At 43.0% G+C, this 24,000-nt stretch overlaps 1 protein-coding gene across 2 annotated transcripts in view; it reads right to left on the reverse strand.

Annotated features, from left to right (window-relative positions):
- Nucleotides 1-24,000, reverse strand: part of RASSF3 (Ras association domain family member 3) — a 180,600-nt gene that overhangs the window by 11,745 nt on the left and 144,855 nt on the right. For both annotated transcript variants that reach the window (XR_003943545.1, XM_030216006.1), the window contains exon 4: nucleotides 2,751-2,866. Coding sequence is in view for 1 of the 2 variants with exons in the window: in XM_030216006.1 (XP_030071866.1) it covers nucleotides 2,751-2,866 (116 nt within the window). In the remaining variant the exon portion in view is untranslated. The remainder of the gene's footprint in view (nucleotides 1-2,750; nucleotides 2,867-24,000) is intronic.

Genomic DNA, 24,000 nt, shown 5'->3' on the forward strand with positions numbered 1-24,000 from the left:
CGTGCCTACCTGCACCATGATGGCCAGTCGCATCGAGTCCTTCGCGATGGTGTGCCCGCATTTGTTGTAGGAACCTCGGCCGCTCTTGCTACTCGGCCCGGTAGAGCTTCTCGCCTGCCTGACAACGTTCCATGTTATCGGCTGCAGGAGAAGAAGACGCAGTCCGTTGGCCCTCGCTGGCACTCCCGTTGGGATTCCTGGGCACTGGACACTCGCGGCTCCTCCCCTCTCCCTGACGTTTCCCTACTCCACCTCTACATTGGACACTCACGGCTCCTCCCCTCTCCCTGATGTCACGATTATCTACTACATGATCCAGACCACCACCGGAAGCCACAGTCCCAGGCAGCCTCAGAACATTGGAGGTGAGCTTTATTATGTAGGATAGGTTTTATTTCTTACATGTGATTATGCTTAGGTCCTTCCACAACTGTTTTTTATATTGCACAGAGACACGGAGATCAGATGATAGACACATGAAGATTGTGTGTATACACACACTCTCTCTATGTACATTTTATGATCACTGTAAGATATATATGGCAACTTTAATAAAAATAATTGTATAGTAGGTACTTTTGTAACAATGATTATGGTTGTCAATCAATCCATCGCATAGGGAACAAGGTGGATAAAATGATGGTTTAAGATTCAGCAGCAGTTTTGAGGTTGGCTTCAAAAGGTGTATTTAATTTAATTAATCTATTTTTTATTTAGCACATGCCTTCACAGTGGTAGTTCAAGGCATGTTACATTCAGGTACAGTAGTTACGAGCATACCTGCTACAAAAGTGCATTTGTAAGTATTAAGGAATATTTTTTATACACACCATTGTCATAAGGAAGTAAGAAATTGCTGCAGTTTAAATCACAGTAAGACTCTCTCCCCTCTTACTAGCTGCAATAGCGGCTGCCGTGTTCTAATGCCACGTGGCTTAGTAAACAGGGTGGTGGTGGTGGTGGTGGGGGGGGGGGGTCTGTATTTAATGACCACTGCTGCCGGTTAATTTTTCAGAACTGGGACAGAGTGGTCATAACACTGGTGGTGAAAACAAGCTGCAATTTTAACTTTAGTTCTAAGATGTACCTTTATAGAGATGTTGGTTTGTTGGCATGAAAGATTGGCAAACATCATTGCTATAAGGTGTTGCTATTTCTCTATCTGACATACAGAAGTTATTTAGAGGATACGGCATGCTTCGTTTGGCAGCTGATAGTGAAAACTGATGATCCATGTGTACATACACTTTTAAATTAACTTTAGAGTTGTGGTCTTGACCACTGTAGATATTTTCATAGACTACATTTTCGCCACTCTAATTTATTTTGTTTATAGTTGAGAGAGAAAGTTTTAAGGTGCCTCAGCGCTGCGTAACCCTAGTAGCGCTTTAGAAATGTTAAGTAGTAGTAGTAGTATGTTATGTTAGAGAGCCATCTATGCTCTTGCATATATTTTAATTCTTCTGAGAATGTCCATATAAGATTTTTTAAAATGAATTGTTCTCATTGGTTTTTTGCCTCCAATACCTTTTCATTGGTAGTCAAGTGTCTTGTATATCAGGAAGTATAATGCTTGCTTCTTTCTATCTAGTGAATTAACTATTTTATTTACTCTTGTAATGTTATTTTGATTTATAAAATGCACTGGTAAAAGTTGTTATCATTAGAAGTTACTGTACTAAGCCTGAAAAGCAAGGATTATGGTATGTATATTTATTTATTTTTCTTATTTCTATTCACCTTTTTTTGCAAATGTTATACTTTATAAGATCTTGGAAGTTTGATTATTGCAAGTTATGTAACGTATAAAAGATTAGAGTCTCATTTACTAAGAGAAAGATTAAACAACATGGGTATTGAAAGGCGAATAAGGGGTTAATAGTTAAAAGCAGTCTCAACCAGGTGTACTTTTAGCCTTGATTTGTATAGGGTCAGAAACAGAGCAACTAAGGAAATCTATTCAAGGTATATGGCACAGCAAGATGGAAGGGACAGAGTCGCAGTTGACAGTGGAGGAGAAGGGTATAAGTATAGTTGATTTACCTATTGTCCAAGACCAGCAGAGGTTCAGGCAAGGAAAACAGGAAGTGCTACAATACAGTTTGTAATCTGAAAATGCGGATCTCAAATCACCATTTCAAAAGCATTAATACCACAGGTCATGACTATCCAGTCTAATAAGAATAACTGAACATTTTTCCTGTAACAGTGAATCATTTTAGTGTGGCAAAATCCACAATTTATACAGTAAATCTGGTCATCACTGCATCTGGTATCTAAGTTGCAACTGTTCTGCACAAAGGCATGAGAGATGGGAAGAGGTAACCTGCTGAATGGAGTGGTATTTACCTACTATCATTTCATTCATTTACTATGTATAAGGAATGCATACAACAGAATTACAAGCGAGTGTGTAGGTTAAAATGGACAAAAGTGTTGTATGTATTATAGACTGCATATTATTCATTATTTAATTAATTTCTTATACATTGCCTGAAAGCCTGAAGGCTATTTAAATGGGATGTACATTCAGATATGGTAGGTATTTTTCTGTCCCTAGAGGGCTGAAAATCTTAAATTTGTATCTGAGGCAATGAATATCTAGATCTCTCTTCTCTAACAAGGTATAAGTCAACAAATTTGTTATAAAAAAGTTTGGCTGCTATAAAAATAGTACACGACTGAATATGAAGAGCGTGATTTTAATTTTTATAGAGAGAAAACCATAAATAAACATGACTATGACTCACCATGAAATCTCCAGTTTCATGTTCACGCAGAATGAAAGCCAAAGCTTCCGTACTAGGACCAGCCACCAAACGCAAATAAAGTGGATGTTCTCTGTCCGACAGCTTGCACAAATATTCTGCATATAATACAGAACCACAATTACTGTACGCCACAAATTACTTTCCTGTTTTGTTAATAATTAGTTGCAGATTGAATGTAAAACAGAAAGAAAGGACAAGATATACTACAAACCAATGGATAATACACCAAAAAGAGGAATATGTGGATATTTAGAGCTCTAAAGTCAATTAATAGTTATCTAGGTGTCTGTATGTGAAGCTATATGTTTAATGATGTAGTCAATCTGAATTTAGGAGAAATTAGGTCTTACCTGATAAATTTCTTTCCAATAGTCCTTTACACTATTCCAGAACTTATGTGTTAGTCATGTCCATCGACCAGCAGGTGGAGATAGAAAACACAGAAGTGAGCTGAAGCATATAACCATAGCCAGGAAGCTCAGCCCTTCAATATTTATCTAGACAAGCAGTGTGGAAGACAGATAAGACTCAAACAAGTCAAAACCCATAACAAAAAAAAAAATTTTTTTCCTTTGTAAACAAACATCCTCCAAAGAACACCGAGCCTGGTGTCTTGGCAAGACAACAGAGAAAGTTGCAAGAGCAGACAGCACAGCAGAAGAAAGCCTAGACCTCCACACGGAGGCAGAGTCATAAGTACCAGGTGGGCTTCTGGAATAGTGTAAAGGACTGATGGAAAGAAAAGTATCAGGTAAGACCTAATTTCTCCTTTCATATTGTCCTTACACTATTCCAGAACTTGCGGGATGTCACAAAGCAGTGCCAGGAGCAAGGTTGGGCTCCTGGCACTGCCGCCTGCAGAACTGAAGCCACAAATGTGGCTTCTGACCTGGCAACCACATCTACTTTATAATGGTTCACAAACTAAAGCACAGACAACCAAGTCGCTGTCCTGCAAATTTCAATCAGCGAGAGGACGCCTCCACCCAGGAAGTAGCCACTCTCCTTGTAGAGTGTGCCTTGTAGAGTGTGCCTTCAGATCAACTGGTGGCTGCTTTCTTGCATGAATATAGGTTGAAGAAATGGCTCCCCATACCCACTATGAAATTGTGGGCTTAGATGCTGCTAAACGCCATTTCTGCTTGCTGAAGAGCACAAAGAGGTGATCAGACCACTTAAACTCATTCGTGACTGTTTCCCTTAAATCAGCTTTTTTTCTTCTTGCTGCTGGTATAAACTAGCTGCTGAGCGTTACTGAAGATCAACAGGGGGGGGGGGGGGGGGGAGCAGGGCTTCAAGACGAAGTGCCCTGGAACCACCAGGGATGACCTCCTGAGAAGGCAGAAGCTAGACTAGCTCAACTGGGAGTCAGTTGAACAACTGAACCAGAAGCAGCCTAAGCAGAGCTCAGGGCTGAAGTTTTGTCCTTTCACCTGCTGGAGACAGAAAATACTGAAGGGTTGAGCTTCCTGGCTAGGGCTATATGCATCAGCTCACTTCTGTGTTCTCTATCTTCACCTGCTGATGGACATGACCAACCCGCAAGTTCTGGAATAGTGTAAGGACAACATAGAAATAAACATTTCCAAAATAAGTTCAGTTTAAAGACATGATTATGTTATGTTTTAACATTTTTATTGATGAATGAATAATTCCAACATGCTGGTCATTAAACATATAATAAAGATTTCACTGTCAAACAGGTATAACCTCTGTCCCAAACAACAGTATTTTCACATTTTCTCTCTTCCCCCCTCTCATCCTCCCCTCCCTATACAGTCTGTTACATATTTATCATGCCACTACAATTATCCCATTTATTATTACAGAGTATTGAGAATTAGACTCCTCCCTTTGTGGGTCATCTTATCCAATAAACACCCCCAGATTTTTAAAAAACGTGTTTTCCGCTTATATGATCCTTTTGCCTCTCTCGCTTCCCAGGTCAGCAGTTGATGTACCTGATTGCGCCAGTGGCAGAAGGTCAGTGGATGTGCTGTAGTCCAGTGTTGCATTATACATTTTCTGCCTACCAAACACACTTTACGACAGAACATTATTCTGTCTGCTTTCAATTTAGGATACATTTCGTGCATATCTAATAATAACATTAATGGATTCAGTTCAATTCTGCTATGCACAATGGTAGACAGAAATGCAGTAATTTGTCTCCAATAACGCTGTATTAATGGACATACCCAGAGCGCATGGTACAACGTGTTCTCTGCCCTGTTACATTTCACACAGGTAGCTGTCTGTATTCCTCCCGATCTGAACAGCTGTGCCTGGGTGAAATAGGCTCTATGTATCATTCTAAACGCGCATTCTCTAAGGCATGCCCCCCCAACTACCCTAGGGATATCCTTAATCTGTTTGATAATATTCCATGTTGTCAGCTCTCTTCCCATATCCATTTCCCATCACTGTCGAAGCTGAGCTAGCCCCCTTCCAGGCACCAACTCCCACAATTTCAAATGTAAATTGGAAATGGATGGGGCATTCTCAGAAATTTCCTCATAAAATTTACCAAATTTTTCACCCAGCTTTTTAGTAAGAGATTCCCTGTGGAGAGTGCGTACATAATGTTGAAGTTGACGGTATGCGACTTGATCCCCCCAATTGTCCGTCCTTACAACCTGTAATTGTGATAGATCTTTGATGGTCCCATCTGTTCTTAATACATCTTGCAATTTAACTATTCCAATTCATTCCCATCTAATAAATGTTTGATTCTCTAACCCCGGGGGAAACATCGGATTACCCCTAATTGTTAGTAGCTCCGTGATGGATGGATCCCCCCCTAATAATTTACCTAGAAATCTCCACGCTTCTCTGATGGGCAGCAGCAGCACACTATACTTAAATCTGCTGGGAAGCATTTTATACTGAGTGTGTAGCAATGTGATAGGACTATATGGAGTAAAATATGCTGTTTCATATTCAAGAGGGGTGTGATCCTGAGTAGAAAATAGCCAATCTCTCACCTGCCGCAACAAACAGGCCATATTGTAATACTGGATATTTGGTATGCCCATTCCCCCTTGTTTCCACCCTCCTAATAGAAATTTCTGTTGAAGTTTGGCTCGTTTCCCAGCCCAGCAAAACCGCATCAAATTTCTGTAAAAATATTTTATATCTACCTGTTTAAGCTTTATTGGTAATGTCTGAAGAACATATAGCCATCTCGGCAATATCACCATCCTCACAAGACATATCCTCCCCGCCAACGACACCGTTAAATTGCTCCAGGAATCCAACTGTTGAATTGTCTGCTCCCGCAGTGTGTTAACATTTCAACTATATAAATCCCTCATACTAACCGGGAGCAATATACCTAGATATTTAAAGTAATTAGTTGCCCATCTTAATGGAAAATCTGTTGGCCAGAGACTGTGGGTATCAGTGTTTAAAGCTAATGCCTCCGATTTGTCCAGATTTAATGCAAAACCCGAGTAATCTCCAAACTCATGGAAGATTTCTAACAAATTACTCAGAGCTTCTCTCGGTTTCGTTAATATCACTAATAGATCGTCAGCAAATGCGGCCAATTTGAACTGCTGTTGTTGTATTCTCACTCCAGGTATTGCAGGGCATTCATGGATCTCCCTAATTAGTGGATCTAAATATAGCGCAAAGAGTAATGGTGATAGCAGACAGCCTTGTCTTGTTCCCCTGCCAATCTGAATTTCATCTGATACATTCCCATTGACCATTACTTGCGCTCGGGGGGCTTCATATAAAGCTCGGATCGCCTGCATAAATCTACCTTGCAAGTCATATCCCTCCATCACTGAGTACAAGAAAGGCCATTCCACTCTATCAAACGCCTTTTCGGCATCGAAGCTAATTATTAAGGCTTGTTCTTTAGTATGCCCCAAATGTTCCACGGATGTTAGTATGCGTCTAATATTCTTTGCGACCGAGCAGCCCTGCACAAATCCTACCTGGGCTTCATGAATAATATTAGGTAATACTCGGCCCAGTCTATTTGCTAAAATTTTTGCAAAGATTTTAGCTTCTTGATTGATAAGTGAGATAGGTCGATATGACATTACCAACTGCGCATCTCGTTTAGGCTTAGGAAAAACAATTATTCGAGCCAAATTCAAGTGTTCTGGCAATCTGCCACACTCTATCCATTCATTGAACACCTTGGCCAACGTGGGTACTAACGATTCCCCCATCAATTTATAAAATTCTGCTTTATACCCATCGGGGCCTGGTGCTTTGCCCGCTTTACTGTGTCCTATAGCCCATGTTATCTCATCTTCACTAATTTCAGCATTTAAACAGTCACGATCCTGTTCCCTCAGCTTCGGGGTTTTAATATTTATCAAATACTGCTCACCTGGGAGTCCTTCCTGTTCTGTAGTCCTATATAAATTTTGATAATATGCTTGAAAAACCGATCTGATCTCCTGGTTTGTATGTATCAAACATCCTTCTGTTGTCTTAAGAGTAGCAACATTTCTAGAGGCATATCTAGGAGCAATAACTCTTGCCAAAAATTTACCTCCCTTACTCCCATATTTATATAGTTGATAACGATAATATACCTGGGATTTCACTTCCCTGTCGTGAAGTAGAGAGTTTAGGGCAGCTTGTACTTCTATCACCTGTTGTCGCAGGCGAGTACAAGGGTTCAACGCATATTGTCTATTTACTCCCCTGAGTTGTTTCTCTAAGCGTAATATTTCCCGATCTCTTGAATGTTTATATTGTGTAGTGTAGCTTATTCTCTCTCCTCTTAATACTACTTTTGCAGCTTCCCAAAAATTTGTAAGTCCTACTACTGACCCCTCATTAAAGTGTTTATACTCAGCCCATTTTTCTTGCAGATACTCTCTGAACCTCACGTCTCTCATTAAATAAGCTGGGAACGTCCACCCCTTTAGCCTCTCTTCAACCTGGCTTCCACTCCAAAGCAAATGTACCGTCGCGTGGTCCGAAATAACACATGGTGCTATATCTGCATCCCTGATCTCTGTAAAAAGTGTGCGTGAGACTAGCAAATAATCTATCCTGGAGGAGGATCCATGTGCCCTCAACATATGTGTATACTCCCTGGTCCCAGGATGCAAAGTCCTCCATACATCTATCAGGTCTAAAGTTGTACAAAAGTCAGGTAACCCCCTAGTGTTTAGTCGTTGTTTTGCCACTGGGGGGTGCGATCTGTCTAGTAAAGGATCCCAGGTCATATTAAAATCTCCTCCTAGCATCATGGGCACTGATTCTAGTTGTGTAATTTGTGCAACTAATTTTTTATAAAATTTGAGATCTAAGACATTTGGTGCATATACACTGCCCAGCAGAATTTTTTTCCTATTAATTGTTACAAGGGAGAAAATATATCGACCCTCAGGGTCTTGAACGATCTTATGTATTTGACTTGCTATTCCTTTTCTAATAAGAACTGCCACCCCTCCTCTTCGCCCTACTGCCGCTGAAGCCACACATTCTCCCACCCACCATCTATTCAGTTTAGAGTGCTCAATATCTGACAGATGTGTTTCTTGCATAAACACTATATCAGCTCGGATTCGTTGGAGATGTCTCAAAATTTTTGATCTTTTAATGGGAGAAGGAATGCCTCCTACCTTAATTAGTAATCCAATTTAGCCCATCCATGTCCAATCTTGTGTGCTCTTAATACTCAGAAGGAGCCAGCCCAGCCCCCAGCCCCTCCCTTCAATTCTTATAATCAGAGGGAGAAATCTCTCCCTCCATTCGTACAGCAATTGTAGTGTCAAATATTGTTTCCTAAGAATCCCCTCCCTCTTCCCCATCCCAAATCCCTCCCCTTCCCCATATACCCTACTCCCCCCTTTCTGTACCCCACTTATTCCTTATGGAATTAGGTCACCACTAACGCCTCTCCTCTTCCTAATATAATCCTAAAGATCTAGTAGTCATCTTCCCCTAGTGTTCCTTATCATATTCCCGTTCCCTAATCTTCTATCCACCCCCCCCTTAACATCAGTATAGTATTATTATTATACCCCATTCCCTTTAAACTTTCTGATGTTCCCCCCAACATGATATCTTTCTCTCCCGTCTAATAGGTTAATGTTGTCCTCTCTCTGTGACAATTATGACTGTTCTTAACCTTTACACAACTAAACAGAATAACATGAGTATCATAAACCATTTTATAATTATACTCAGCTGGCCACTCTCATCCTTGGTAGTCTCTGTCATGTTAATGGTGCAATGATTCACTTCTGAGCACCATATCATCCTGAATTAGCGTCCCGTGTTTCACTCCACAAAATTTAGCAATCGCCTCTCATCTATAATTCAAACCATCAACTGATTGGTTCCACAGATCAATGTTCTCTTATCAATATTTTCCAGGCGTGTCGTGTTGTCTTAAAGTTCCAGGCCTGCAGCTAAATTTCTTCCAACCGCAATCCTCTTTATTTGTGGCACTAACATTCGTGCATTTTTTTTAAACACAAATCTGATTTCTGTTCTTGTCCTAAGTTCAGGCTGCTCTTGTCTGGAGTCAGCCATTCATGTCCTTGTCCTCCATTTCCGGTGAACTTGCTCGTCTCCCGCATTATCAAGTTGGCGTTTCATTTTTCCCCTTCCAGCTGCTGTAAAAATTCCTTGATCTCTTCCACAGTTGTAAAAACCTTGGTGCCCGATTGGTGATTTACTCTCAGCTTTGCTGGATATAGTAACGCAAATTTTATTTTCCGCTTCACCAAATCCGAACATATTGGGGAGAATTTCTTTCTTTGTGCTGCTACAGCAGCTGAATAGTCCTGGAAACATAAAACTTTGCGATTGCCACTGTACAATTCTTTACCGCCTCTCAGCGCTTGTAGAATGGCGGTCTTGTGAACAAAATTAAGTATGCGGCAGATAACCACCCTGGGCCTTCCTTCTGTCTGTTGTTTGAGACCCAGGTGATGTGCTCTTTCAATGCGCAGCTGGCCTAGCTCGGTTGGCAGCTGGAGTTCGTTGGTCAGCCATGTTTCCAAATATCGAGGCAGGTCCCGCTCCCCTTGTTCCTCAGCGAGCCCCACAATACAAATATTGTTACGCCGCGATCTATTTTCAAGATCTTCTATTTTGTCAGTGTAGGAGTCAATAAGTTTTGTCAGCCGGCTTACTTCTTTCCATGTTGCCCACTCGGTTTTCTGTGTCGCTGGCCCGTTGTTGAAATTGCGCCATGTCCGTTTGTATCTGACTCACGCTATTATGTAGCTGTTCCAGTTTATTGTCCAGCGCACTTAATTTTCTTTCTAATATGGCTTCCAGCGCCTGAGTGACCTCTCCTACAATTTTGGCTGCCCATGCGGATCCCACCGCCGATGAGCTCGGGCTCGCCGGAGCCGCCATTTTGTCATCAGGAGGCTGTGTCTTTTCTCGGTCTTTTCTGGTCACCTTAGATGCCATATTCGTCGAGTTTCCTGGTACGCTATGCTCCAAAGGTTATACTAGAGGTATCTGTCGTTTTTAATGGAATACGTCGGGGTTCAAGACGATTTATTTGAAAGATTCTTGAGGAGAAGGCAGGAGCTGCGCGATTAGCGTCCTCTCCTGCTCATCGCGTCACGTGACCCCCCGACATGATTATGTTAAATTCCATAATCAAAATTTGAGGTATCTGTACCAGTAAATCAATAAACCATTTTGTACAAAAATCTAAACATGTACTGTAGGAAGCATCTTGCTAAAAGGGATGAGGCTGTAACATAACAAAAATATCCAGAGATATAAGTGTTTTGGACTAGACCTGTTTTTATTAACAAATAAGCCAAAACAAAAGTGCCCTAAATGACCAGATGACCACTGGAGGGAATCAGGGATGGCCTCCCCTTACTACCCCAGTGGTCACTAATCTCCCTACCACACCCCAAAATGTGATTACAAACATTACTTACCAGCCTCAGGTGTTATACTCAGGTCCATTAGAGAAGCATGTAGGTCCCTGGAGTAGTCTAGTGGTGGGTGAAGTGCACTGCAGACAGATGGACCCAGGCCTATACCCCCCCTACCTGTTACACTTGTAGTGGAAACTGTGAGCCCTCCAAAACTTACCATAAACCCATTATATCCACATACAGGTGCCTTCTGCACCTATAAGGGCTATTGTAGTGGTGTACAGTTGGGGGTAGTGGGTGTTGGGGGGCTCAGCAGACAAGATTAAGGGAGCAACAGTGAGATGTGTACCCGGGAGCATTTATTTGAAGTCCACTGCAGTGCCCCATCTCTCTCCTGGGATGTCTGTGTGGCCAGTCTACTAAGAATGCTGGATCTTCCTACATCCTTGGACTTTTTTTTTTTTTGAAATGGACCAAAAAGATAAATGCACAGAGCACAAAAAAACTGTAGCAAATAGCCATTTTTGAAAAAAAAAAAAATAGACTTTTTTCTATTTTGGAAATGGCTATATTCTCCACTTGAATTTTGGACGTTTTTAGCAAAACATCCAAAGTTGGACTTAAGACGTCATATTGAAAATGCCCCGCCATGTGTTGTCGTCTCCAACACAATCTTCTTTTCAAAGTCTCTCTTTGCCTTCCTTATCAGAGCTTTGCTTTTGACTTGCCATTCCTTAAGCTGTTTCCTATTATTTTCAGCCAGATCCTTCTTTCATTTTCTGAAGGATTTTCTTTTAGCTCTAATAGCTTCCTTCACCTCATTTTTTAATTTTTTAATCATAGAAACATAGAAACATGATGGCAGATAAATACCAAATGGCCCATCCAGTCTACCCATCCTCTGTAACCCCCAATTCTACCCATTCCTAAGTGATCCCACATGCTTATCCCATGCCTTTTTAAATTCTGGAACAATCCTAGACTCCACCACCTCCACCGGGAGGCCATTCCATGCCTCCACCACCCTTTCTGTGAAATAATACTTCCTTAGGTTACTCCTAAGCCTATTCTTTCTTAACTTTGTCATATGCCCCCTCATTCCAGAGCTCTCCTTCATTTGAAAAAGGCTCTTTTCCTGTACATAAATGCCCTTGAGATATTTAAACGTTTCTATCATGTTTTATTTATTATTTTATTTGTTATATTTGTATCCCACATTTTCCCACCTATTTGCAGGCTCAATGTGGCTTACATAGTACCGTAGAGACGATCGCCAATACCGGTTATATCAAATTCAAAGTGAGGTTGTGGTAAAGTAAAGTTCATGTGTGACGGACACATTGAGGAATCGTAAGAAGAAGAGTTAAGTTATGTCCAGTATGAGCTTTGGTTTTGTTGTGTTGCTGGGTTAAGGCATTTAAATTGAATTGTTAGGGTATGCCTTTTTGAACAAGTTAGTTTTTAGTAATTTCTGGAATTTCAGGTGGTTATATGTTGTTTTTACGGCTTTTGGTAATGTGTTCCATAGTTGTGTGCTTATATAGGAGAAGCTGGATGCATAGGTTGATTTGTATTTGAGTCTTTTGCAGCTTGGGTGATGGAGATTTAGGTATGTTCTTGTTGATCTTGATGTGTTTCTGGTTGGTAAGTCTGTCATGTGTTACAGAGTTTGGTATCATCTGCAAAGAGACATACCTTACCAGACAGTCCTTCCACATTATGACTCACAAAGATCTTAAAAAGAGCCTGCCCCAAGGACCGATCCCTGCGCTACACCACTGATAACATCCTTTTCCTTGGAGCAAGCTCCATTTACCACATCCCTCTTGTCTCCTTCCATTTAACCAGTTTTTAACCCAGTCACTTTAGGTCCCATACCGAGGGCACGCAGTTTATTTATCAGTCACCTGTGCAGAGCTTTGTCAAAGACTTTGCTAAAATCCAAGTACACCACATCTAGTGCTCCTCCCTTGTCCAATTATTTGGTCACTCAGTCAAAGAAATCGATCAGATTTGTCTGACAAGACCTGCCTTTAGCGAAACTACTAGTTGGTATCTTATAAAACTGTGTCAATAGCAGATTGGATAGCAGAGCCGGTAGTGGGAGGCGGGGCTGGAGGTTGGGAGGCAGGGATAGTGCGGGGCAGACTTATACGGTCTGTGCCAGAGCCGGTGGTTGGGAGGCGGGGATAGTGCTGGGCAGATTTATACGGTCTGTGCCAGAGCCGGTGGTTGGGAGGCGGGGCTAGTGCTGGGCAGACTTATACGGTCTGTGCCCTGAAGAGCACAGGTACAAATCAAGGTAGGGTATACACAAAAGTAGCACACATGGAGTTGTCTTGTTGGGCAGACTGGATGGACCGTGCAGGTCTTTTTCTGCCGTCATCTACTATGTTGCTATGTTTCCTCTCTCCCTCCTCTCTTCCAGCGTATGCATGTTGAGGTTCATAAGCCTGTTCCTATAAATTTTTGCATTCAAGACCGTTTACTAATTTCGTAGCCGCCCTCTGGACTGACTCCATCCTGTTTATATCTTTCCGTAGGTGCAGTCTCCAGAACTGCACGCAGTACTCCAAATGGGGCCTCACCAGAGACTTATACAACAGCACTATCACCTCCTTTTTCCTGCTGGTCATGCTTCTCTTTATGCATCCAAGCATCCTTCTGGCTTTGGCCGTCACTTTTCTACCTGTTTGAAAGCTATAAGGTCATCAGACACAATCACCCCCGTACCGCTCTTCCTTCGTACACTGAAGCACTTCACTCCCTATACTGTACCGTTCCCTCAGATTTTTGCGACACAAGTGCATGACCCTGCATTGTTTGGGATTAAACCTTAGTTGCCAAATATCGGTCCATTTCTCTAGCTTTGCTAGGTCCTTCCTCATGTTATTCACACACTCCAGAGTGTCCACCCTGTTGCAGAGCTTAGTATCATCCGCAAAGAGACAAACCTTACCAAACAGCCCCTCTGCAATATTGCTCACAAAGACGTTAAAAAGAGCTGGCCCTAGGACCGATCCCTGCGGTACTCCACTGACGACATCCTTTTCTTCAGAGCAAGCTCCATTTACCACTACCCTCTGTCTCCTACCAGTCAACCAATTTTTAACCCAATCCGTTACGCTAGGTCCCATACCGAGGGCACTCAATTTATTTATCAGGCACCTGTGCTGAAATCCAAGTATACCACATGGCTGATCATTATGAAGGTGCTGTGGTATCCACAAATCCTGGCAATTTTACAGGCCATGAGACAGCAAGCACCCCTTAACATGAAGTGTAAAACAATCCTGATTTTGTTGTGTTTTTCTTAGATCTGGCAGTAACAACTATTAGCTCTAAGACCCACTGAAGAAACTTGGAGCTAGATGTGGACTACTTTACCCTGTATGAATGAGAGTTACCCTTCATAACACCATGCAAACCTATGAGGATCCTGCAGTGATCCAAGCTTACATGAAAAAAAATTGGAGGGGCATTAATCTTCAGAAATAGGTAAAAAAAAAAAGAATTTAGATGTCTAGGTTTTTCCAGTGGATTCAGGGGTGGAATCAAAATATTGATATCTTTATGCTGTTGACAGGTTCTGAGGTTCAATTATATTTTATGTAAGAATTGAACACTATGCATCCTTCTATAAAGTTTGATTGTGTCTTCAGCTTGAGGGAGATTGCTTTAAGATTCAAAAACAGATGGGACATTTTGTGACTTCAGTTTATAATAAGCCAACAGATAGAAACATGTTGCTAAAAATTGGGTATATTGTATACACCAGAAGAGTTGCACTCTGGAAAAATAATTGGCTACCATAACAATAACCTCAAATGTCAAAGAGAACAATTTTAAGATTCTATATTGCTGGTATTAAACTCAGATCGATCAGCCTTTGGTATACTCAGGCATTACCAGCATGCTGGCAAAGATGTGGACCTAAGGGTACCCTGGGTCACATGTGGTGGACTTGTCCAAAGGCTATGGCTTTTTGGAAGAGCGTATGATTCCAGATCCTTTGGATTACAGGACTGAAAATACCTTGGGACCCTGGAATTTTTCTTCTAAATAGGGATATACTAGGTTTTCATATGACTCAGCTTGGAAGGACCCAGGAGTACCCTCTTTGTTTAAATGGCAGGTTAAATTGTATCACGTTTACAGAATGGAAAAGTTGACCACTCTAAGATGTAACACTGTGTGGAGATGGGAAACAATTGGGGGCTCTGTATGTAATTTGAATTTTTCTAAGTGAGAGGGGCCTTTCTTAAGAAGATCATCATAGTTATATTCTTTAGTCGTGTCCCCCCCCCCCCCCTTAAGTTAATTTTATCTGCATTTTCTTGTTCTTATACTTAAAGGGGTTTATAGGAAAAAGAAAATAGTTAAAATACGGAGGAGCCATAAAGTTGAATTTTTTTAGAAGTTCATAGTATGTTGTTGATTTGTACTGTTCTATTCTTGAGTGCCTTTATTCTGTAAGCATCCATTGCTGTTTAATAAAGACTTCCTTTAAAATAAAAATTTAAAATAAAGAAATATATTGGGGAAACAGGGCCTTTCCAAGATGGCGACTCTACTTTGTGTGTGAACGCTCGAGCTTCGCTGGATTTAAGATTTTTCTTTCTTATTTTCTAAAAATGCCTCATACTAAGAGGAAAGGAGAGGTAAAGAACCTACCGTCATCGGTTCCTACTCTTTGCCAATCCAGACAACGCTTGACCATTTCACAACAAATTTCACACAAGTAACCGGTGTGCAGCAGACCGCTGTGAGAGCCGACGAAGGAGCGTCGGCCCACTTGGAAATAGAAACATCTTTATCGCCACCAGAGGTTAATCACCTACCTTGTCCAGCTCGTCTTAGGGAGAGGGGTTCAGATCCGATTACCTCGGAAGACAAGAGTGACGGACCTGTACATGGCGGCTCCCCCCCCGACGAGAGCAGAGGAATCACTCTTGGAGCTACAAGCTCCCCAGATGGTCACGCTGGAGCTGATCTGGAAAGCCATTCAAGACTTGACTAAAACGGTCGCACATACAGCCCAGGAGACCTCATCACTTCTAAGTAAAGTTAATGCCTTAACTGAAACTGACACCACAACTAGAATTGACTCGATTCACTCAGAAGTTGCGACATTGAAATCGGTTAACACAGCACTGATTAAAGATAAAATGATGATACTGAGGAAGATTGAACAAATGGAAAATTTTAATAAACGTTTGAATTTAAGGATATTAAATTTTCCTGTAATAACCGGCCTGAGCCCGATGGAACTTTTTTGAAAGTACTTGACTGAGAATTTGCAATATTCCCCATCTCTTATACCTCCAGTCAACAAAATTTACTATATTCCTAAGCCTAAAAAAGAGGGGGAAGCGAAACAAGTCGGTGCTCAGACCATTTCTCAAGGGAATGAACAGGATTTACAAGATATATCGGCATTTTTGGAACAGTCTTTCTCAGAGATAACTCAGCGACAAACTTTATTAATATTATTAGTTTTTGAACAATATCTCAATGCGATACTGAAACAATACTTTAAAAATTATATGAAAAACTTTTGTGGATCTAGGGTCTGGATTTATCCGGATGTAACAAAGATGACCCAAGAAAGAAGGAAGTTATTTCTAGTGCTTAGAGAGGAAACCAGGGCAATTGGAGCTTCTTTTTTATCATCATACCCCTGTAAATGTATTGTCAAATATTTAAATGTGAAATATGTTTTTTTTTTTTTTTGAGCCTGACCAGCTTAAAAGTTTCTTGGATCAAAAAAGGCTCTCCAGCGTAATCCCAGCGAATAATGTAACAACTGATTAACAATCAAGATTGTGAAATTGAGTTTGCCTTATTTTCTTTAGTATATCCCTTAAATGATCTCCTTATCTATAAGAAATGTCCTCTAACTATTGAGGTCTAAGGAAGAGGATAATAATGATTAAGATAATGATTTTGGAAATCTTATGTTTAAATGTTTTCTTAACTCTGTGTTTCTAAATACAAGATGTAACCCTTGTTAAAACTAATAAAATAATAATAATAAAAAAGAAGAAATATGTTGCTAAGTTTTGAAAGTATGCATCCTTGACATCCAAAGTCCTTTTTACCTATTTCTCAAGTTTCTCTTTTATTGCAGGATTTGCCACTTAAGACAATATGGTACTCATTTTCAAAACACATAGATTTACAAAGTTACATGGAGGGGCATTTTCGAAAGAAACATCCAAGTTGCAATTTGGACATCTTTGCAAAACGTCGAAATCCAGGGGCAGGGAAAACCGTATTTTAAAAAAAAGATGGACGTCCATCTTTCGTTTCAAAAATACCGTCAGAAACGTCCAAATCTGTAACCTTTTGTTAAAATCATTCGAGGTACCTGAAGACTCGAGGTTGGCCAATGTGACACCGATTTTTAAAAAGGGTTCCACGGGTGATCCGTGAAATTACAGACCGCTAAGCATGACTTCAGTACCAGGCAAAATAGTGGAAACTATTGTAAAGAATACAATTATAGAACACGTAGACAAACACGGCTTAATGGAACAGAGTCAGAATGGATTCAGCCAAGGGAAGTCTTGCCTCACCAATTTGCTTCATTTCTTTGAAGGAGTGAATAAACATGTCGATAAAGGTGAGCCAGTTGATGTAGTATATCTAGATTTTCAGAAATCTTTTGACAAAGTACCTCATGAAAGACTTCTGAGAAATTAAGGTGTCTGGGATAGGAGGCAATGTCCTTCTGTGGATTAAGAATTGGTTATTGAACAGCAAACAGAAGGTAGGGTTAAATGGCCATTTTTCTCTTCCTTCCCGTTCACATTAATTGATTTGATTTGCTTACTTTATTTATTTTTTGTCTATTAGATTGTAAGCTCTTTGAGCAGGGACTGTCTTTCTTCTATGTTTGTACAGCGCTGCGTATGCCTTGTAGCGCTATAGAAATGCTAAATAGTAGTAGTAGTAGTAGTACTGTACTGGGACCTGTGCTATTTAGCATATTTATAAACGATCTTGAAATTGGCAAGACAAGTGAGGTGTTTAAATTTGCAGATGACACAAAACTATTCAAAGTTGACAAAATGCATACAGATTGTGAAAAAATTGCAAGAAAACCTTAGGAAACTGGATGACTGGGAATCCAAATGGCAGACGAAATTTAATGCAGGCAAATGCAAAGTGATGCACGTTCGGAAGAATAATCCGAATCATAGTTATCTGAAGCTAGGGTCCACTTTAGGAGTCTAGACAAAGATCTAGATGTCATTGTAGAGAATACGTGAAATCTTGTATCCAGTGTGTGGCAGCAACCAAAAAAGCAAACAGGATGCTAGGAATTATTAGCAGAAAAATGCAAAATTAGACCAAAAATATTATAATACCTCTTTATTTCTCCCTTGAGTATTGAATTCAATTCTGGTTGCTGTATCTCGCAAAAGATATAGCGGAATTAGAAAAGGTTCAAAATGACAGAGTGGATGGAACTGCTTCCATATGAGGAAAGGCTAAAGAGGTTAGAACTCTTCATCTTGGAAAAGAAACGGCTGCAGGGGGATATGATTTAGGTCTACAAAATCCTGAGTGGTGAGAAGTGGGGTAAATCGATTTTTCATTCATTCAAAAAGTACAAAAACCAGGGGACAAACAATGAAATTCCATGGAAATACTTTTAAAACAAATAGGAGGAAATATTTTCCATCTCACAGATAGGCTGCAGAGAATACCTTCTCCTGCTTTAGACTTAGCCTGGCCTCAGAATGACATCCTATAGTATATCTCCTATCAAACTGAGCTCTCTTTTTCATCAAGCACTGCCATTTCCTCCCCTCACCCTCCCCCACTGACAGTTTTTGACACTTCGTTGGGTGTGGCTTGGATCTCTTTCAGAGAGAGAAACTAACAACTTATAGCAGCAGCTTCAGAGAGCATTTTCCATCTCACAGATCGGCTGCAGAGAATACCTTCTCTGCTTGATTAGCCTGCGCCTCAGAAATGACATCCTATAGTAATCGTCTATCAAATGAGCTCTTCTTTTCATAAGCACTGCAATTTCTCCCTCTCACCCTCCCCACGACCAGTTTGAACTTCGTGGGTGTGGCTTGGATCTCTTCGGGAGAGAAAAAACTCAACAACTATCGCAGCAGCTTCAGAGAGATTTTCCACTCACAGTAGGCTGCAGCAGAATACCTTCTCTGCTTTAGACTTAGTCCCGGCCACCTTACCCCTTACCCACCCCACCCCTGAGTGACATGTCTTATATAACCTCCTATCAAACATCATACTTTACCTAACCCCTTTATTCTTCATCACCTTCCCACTACTCCAACCAGAGTTACACCTAATCACCACTGACCACCCTTCAACCATCTTCAGTCCTTCTGTGACTGTTCTCTTGTGCTTGACTGCTTAAATATTTTAAATTTAAATGCTTTACTTTTTGTCTATTAGATTGTAAGCTCTTTGAGCAGGGACTGTCTTTCTTCTGTGTTTGTACAGCGCTGCGTACACTTTGTAGCGCTCTAGAAATGTTAAATAGTAGTAGTAGTATTTTTTTTTACTCAAAGAAGAGTTAAGCTCTGGAATGCATTGCCAGAGGATGTGGTAACGGTGGCTTGCGTATCTGGGTTGAAAAAAAGGTTTTGACAAGTTCCTGGAGGAAAAGTCTATATATGCTATAATGAGATGGGCATGGGGGAAGCCACTGCTTGCCCTGGGAATGGTAGCATAGAATGATGCTACTAATTGGGTTTCTGCCAGGTACTTGTGACATGGATTGGCCACTGCTGGAAGCAGGATACTGGGCTAGATGGACCATTGGTCTGACCCAGCATGGCTATTCTTATGTTCTTATAATAGTTTGAGAACCAATAGCTGATCCTTTACTGAGATTACGATACTGTAAGCCTTCATTTGCAACTCCTTGTGCTCCCTCCCCCCTCCATGGGAAAATTAGGTTCTTACCTTGGTAATTTTCTTTACTTTAGTCATAGCAGATGAATCCATTACAAGTGGGTTATGTCCATCAACCAGCAGGGGGAGATAGAGAGCACTGAAAAACCTTAGTGCCTCATGGCCAGCTAGCTCCATCTGCCTCTTCAATATTTGAAGCTTCCAAAGCAGTGTTACACTGCAAAGCATAATAACATGAACTTTCCTCACAGCGGATGAATGCCCCAAAACTGGAGCTATAATTCAAAGGAGGGAATGAACTCATCCTCCTGTAACTGAACAGAAATCCTGAAGACTATTTTCCAACTTCTCCCAATGAGGGAACGTATCTACAGGAAAAACTGAACATAAAAGTAGCATAAATCACATAATGAACCACTGAGGGAGGGCTCATGGATTCATCTGCTATGACTAAAGGAAAGAAAATTACCAAGGTAAGAACCTAATTTTCCCTTCTTTGTCATCAAGCAGATGAATCCATTACGAGTGGGATCCCTAGATAGAGTGGGAACAAGCCACACCACGCGCCAGCACTTGTGCTCCAAAATGCGCGTCTCTCCTGGCAGCCACATCCAGCCTGTAATGTCGGGCAAACGAGAGCTTAGAAGCCCAAGTAGCTGCAATATATATCTCTTGAAGAGAGAGTGCTCCAGTTTCAGCCCAAGAAGAGGAAATCGCTCTTGTGGAATGTGCCTTAAAGGCTTCAGGCGGAGGCCGGCCAGATAGCAGATATGCTGAAAAGATAGCTTCTTTGAGACAACAGGCTATAGTGGCCTTAGACGCTGGAGACCCTCTGCGCGGACCTGACAAAAGAACAAAAAGATGGTCAGAGGTCCTGAAGGCATTTGACATGCGCAGATATTGCAACAGAGCCCTGATTTAGGTGAAATGCTGAAACCACCTTAGGCATGAAGGAAGGCACCGTACGTACCATTACTCCGGACTCTGAGAATTGCAGAAATGGGTCTCGACAGGACAGCGCCTGGAGCTCAGATACCCGTCTCACCGATGTCACAGCCACCAAAAAGACCGTCTTTAAGGTCATATCCTTCTCCGAAGCTCGCCTAAGCGGCTCGAAGGGCGAACACTGAAGGGCCTTTAAAACTAACCCCAGGTTCCAGGCCGGACACGGAGCCCGCACGGGAGGATGGAGCCGAAGCACCCCTCTAAGAAACTGTGTCACATCCGGGCAAGCAGGCAGAGAGAGGCCAGCGACCTTCCCTCAAAAACATGCTAAGGCTGCCACTTGAACACGCAGGGAATTATAGGCCAAGCCTTTTTGTAAACCATCCTGCAAAAAGTCAAGTATCGGCGAGACAGAAGCCCGCATGTGTGTAATCGTTTTAGAAGCACACCAAGCCTCAAATTGACGCCAAATCCTGGCATAAGCCACGGAAGTGGAACGCTTGCGGGCCTGTAGGAGAGTGGAAATGACTTTACTGGAATATCCCTTGTCTCTCAATTGCACCTTCTTAATAGCCATGCTGTAAGACCAAAGCGACAGGCGTCCTCCATGGTCACCGGGCCCTGTGACAACAGGTTCTGTACCAGAGGTAACAGCAGGGGATCCTCTACCAGCATCCGCTGGAGGTCCGCATACTACGCCTCCTGGGCCAATCCGGGGCAATGAGAACCACCTCTCCTTGGTGGAGCCGAATCCGCAGGAGTACTCGCCCTATCAAGGGCCACGGAGGGAACACATACAGGAGGCCCTGAGGCCAGGGTTGAGCCAAGGCATCCAACCCTGCAGAGCGAGGATCTCTCCGTCTGCTCTTGTAGAAGCACGAGACTTTGGCATTTGTGCTTGATGCCATCAGATCCATTACGGGCTTTCCCCATTTGGCAAATATCTGCAGGAATACTTCGTCTGCAAGTTCCCACTCCGCTGGGTCGATCTGATTCCTGCTCAGATAATTGGCTTGCACGTTGCTCTGACCTGCAATATGAGCTGCTGACAGAAACTGCAGATGAAGCTCGGCCCAGTGGCAAATCTACGCGGCCTGCGCTGCTAGTGCTATGCATTGAGAGCCTCCTTGGCGATGTATGAAGGCCACTGCTGTTGTGTTGTCCGACATAACTCTGACAGCCAATCCTTCCAGGGTCAATTGAAAGGTCAGAAGCGCCTGGAAAATCGCTTTCAACTCCAAGCGATTGATGGACCACTCCGACTCCTTGGGTGTCCAAAGACCCTGGGCATGCCTTCCCCGGCAATGTGCACCCCAGCCCTTCAGGCTGGCATGTGTTACCACCAGGCACCAATCGGGGAGCGCTAGCGGCATTCCTCGCCGCAGCATGCTGTCTGAGAGCCACCATTCCATACTGAGCCGGGCCGCAGGGAGCCACGTGAGTCTGCATAGATAATCCTGAGATATTGGAGACCACCGTTGAAGCAGGGACCACTGCAGAGGTCTCAGGTGCGCTCTCGCCAAAGGCACCACTTCCAAAGTGGCCGTCGCCGACCCCAACAGCTGGACTATGTCCCAAGCTCACGGGCGAGGCATCCTCAGGAGCAGACGGACCTGGTTCTGAAGCTTGCACCGCCTTTGCTCGGGTAGGAAGACCATCCCCGAGGCTGTGTCGAACCGGACCCCCAAATATTCTAGAGACTGAGAGGGGGTCAGGTGACTTTTGGCTATATTGACGACCCAGCCCAGAGATTGCAGTACTGAGACCACTCTGGCTGTAACCTGATGACTCTCTTCTACAGAGTCTGCTCTGATGAGCCAGTCGTCTAGGTACGGGTGAATCCGGGTACCCTCTCGCCTGAGAAAAGCAGCTACTACCACCATTACCTTGGAAAAGGTTCGGGGAGCTGTGGCAAGGCCAAAAGGCAAGGCCCGAAACTGGAAATGTTTTCCCATCACCGCAAAACGCAGAAACCTCTGGTGCGGGGGCCAAATTGGTATGTGCAAGTAAGCTTCTTTCAGGTCCAGAGACATGAGAAACTCTCCTGGTTGTACCACCGCTATGACGCAGTGCAGGGTTTCCATGTGAAAATGCCGCACGTTCAGAGACTTGTTGACTTCTTTTAAGTCTAGGATAAGCCGAAAAGACCCTCCTTTTCGCGGCACCACGAAGTAAATGGAGTAACGGCCAGAGCCGCATTCGCGGGAGGCACAGGGGAAACCACCCCTATATGAATCAAGCCTTGCAAGGTGTCCTCTACTGCCGCCCGTTTGGCGGCAGAACCGCATCGGGACTCCACAATCACGTCTCTTATCGGGGCATTGAATTTTATTCTGTAGCCTTCTCTGATCAGGTCCAATTCACTGATCTGAGGTAATCTTGGACCACTCCTCGAGAAAGAGGGAAAGTCGTCCTCCTATCACAGGAATCGAGGAGGGGGCCGGCGCACCATCATTGAGAGGGTCGCCCTTGAACTCCAGGTCTTGAGCCTGCTGCTGCGGAACGTGTGTCCGAGCGAAAGGAGTTCCTCTGCTGAAAACGGGCACGTGAAGTGAACACAGCAGAACGCCTCGGGCGGTACCTTCTAGCTTCACAGAAGCGAGGTCTGTAAGAGGAGGGAACCGCCTGACCCTTGGAAGAAGGCTGCGGCCTATCCTCGGGTAAGCGCTGGGGGTTTGGCATCCCCCAGGCTTTTCACAATTTTCTCCAATTCCTCACCAAACAGGAGAAGGCCTTGAAAGGGCAACTTCACCAACCTTTGCTTAGAGGCCATGTCAGCTGCCCAATGCCGAAGCCACAAAAGACAGCGAGCCGCCACCGCTACAGCCATCTGTTTAGCTGAAGCTCTGACCAGATCATAAAGGGCGTCAGCCAAAAATGACAAAGCCGACTCCATCTGCGGTGCCACCTCCGAAAGGGGCTCTGCTCCATCTCCGGGGTGTTCCACTGCCTGTTGTAACCAAGCAAGGCAGGCTCGGGCAGCGTAGCAGCTGCATGCAGATGCCCGTAAGGATAGGCCTGAAATTTCAAAGGACCGTTTCATAGCTGCCTCCAGGCGACGGTCCTGCATGTCCTTTAGGGCAACTCCTCCTTCCACTGGGAGGGTAGTTTTCTTTGTCATAGCCGTGACCAGGGCATCCACTTTAGGTACTGCTAGGCACGCCAAATGCTCCTCACTTAGAAGGTATAATTGCCCCATAGCCCTGGCGACTTTCAAAGGCCCCTCGGGGTCAGCCCATTGAGCCGTGATAAGCTCTTGGATGGAGTCATGCAAAGGAAAGGCTTGAGCAGGCTTCTTAGTACTTGCCATCCTCGGATTACCGGAGGAGGTCTCAATACTCCCAGGGTCCTATATAGAGAGGACCTGCAAGGCATCAGTAATAAGCGCTGGAAGCTCATCGTGGTGGAAAATCCTCACCGCGGAAGGATTATCTGGATCCGGTGGCAATCCTGCACCTTCTTCTGGCTCTCCAGACCACTAAGGAGGAAAGAAGGCGGGAGGTTTCATCCTCGGAGATCTCAGAAAAGGAGGAGAAAGAGGCCATGGTTGG

Source organism: Microcaecilia unicolor, chromosome 10 (assembly GCF_901765095.1).
Source record: "Microcaecilia unicolor chromosome 10, aMicUni1.1, whole genome shotgun sequence".
Classification (NCBI taxonomy): Eukaryota; Metazoa; Chordata; class Amphibia; order Gymnophiona; family Siphonopidae; genus Microcaecilia; species Microcaecilia unicolor.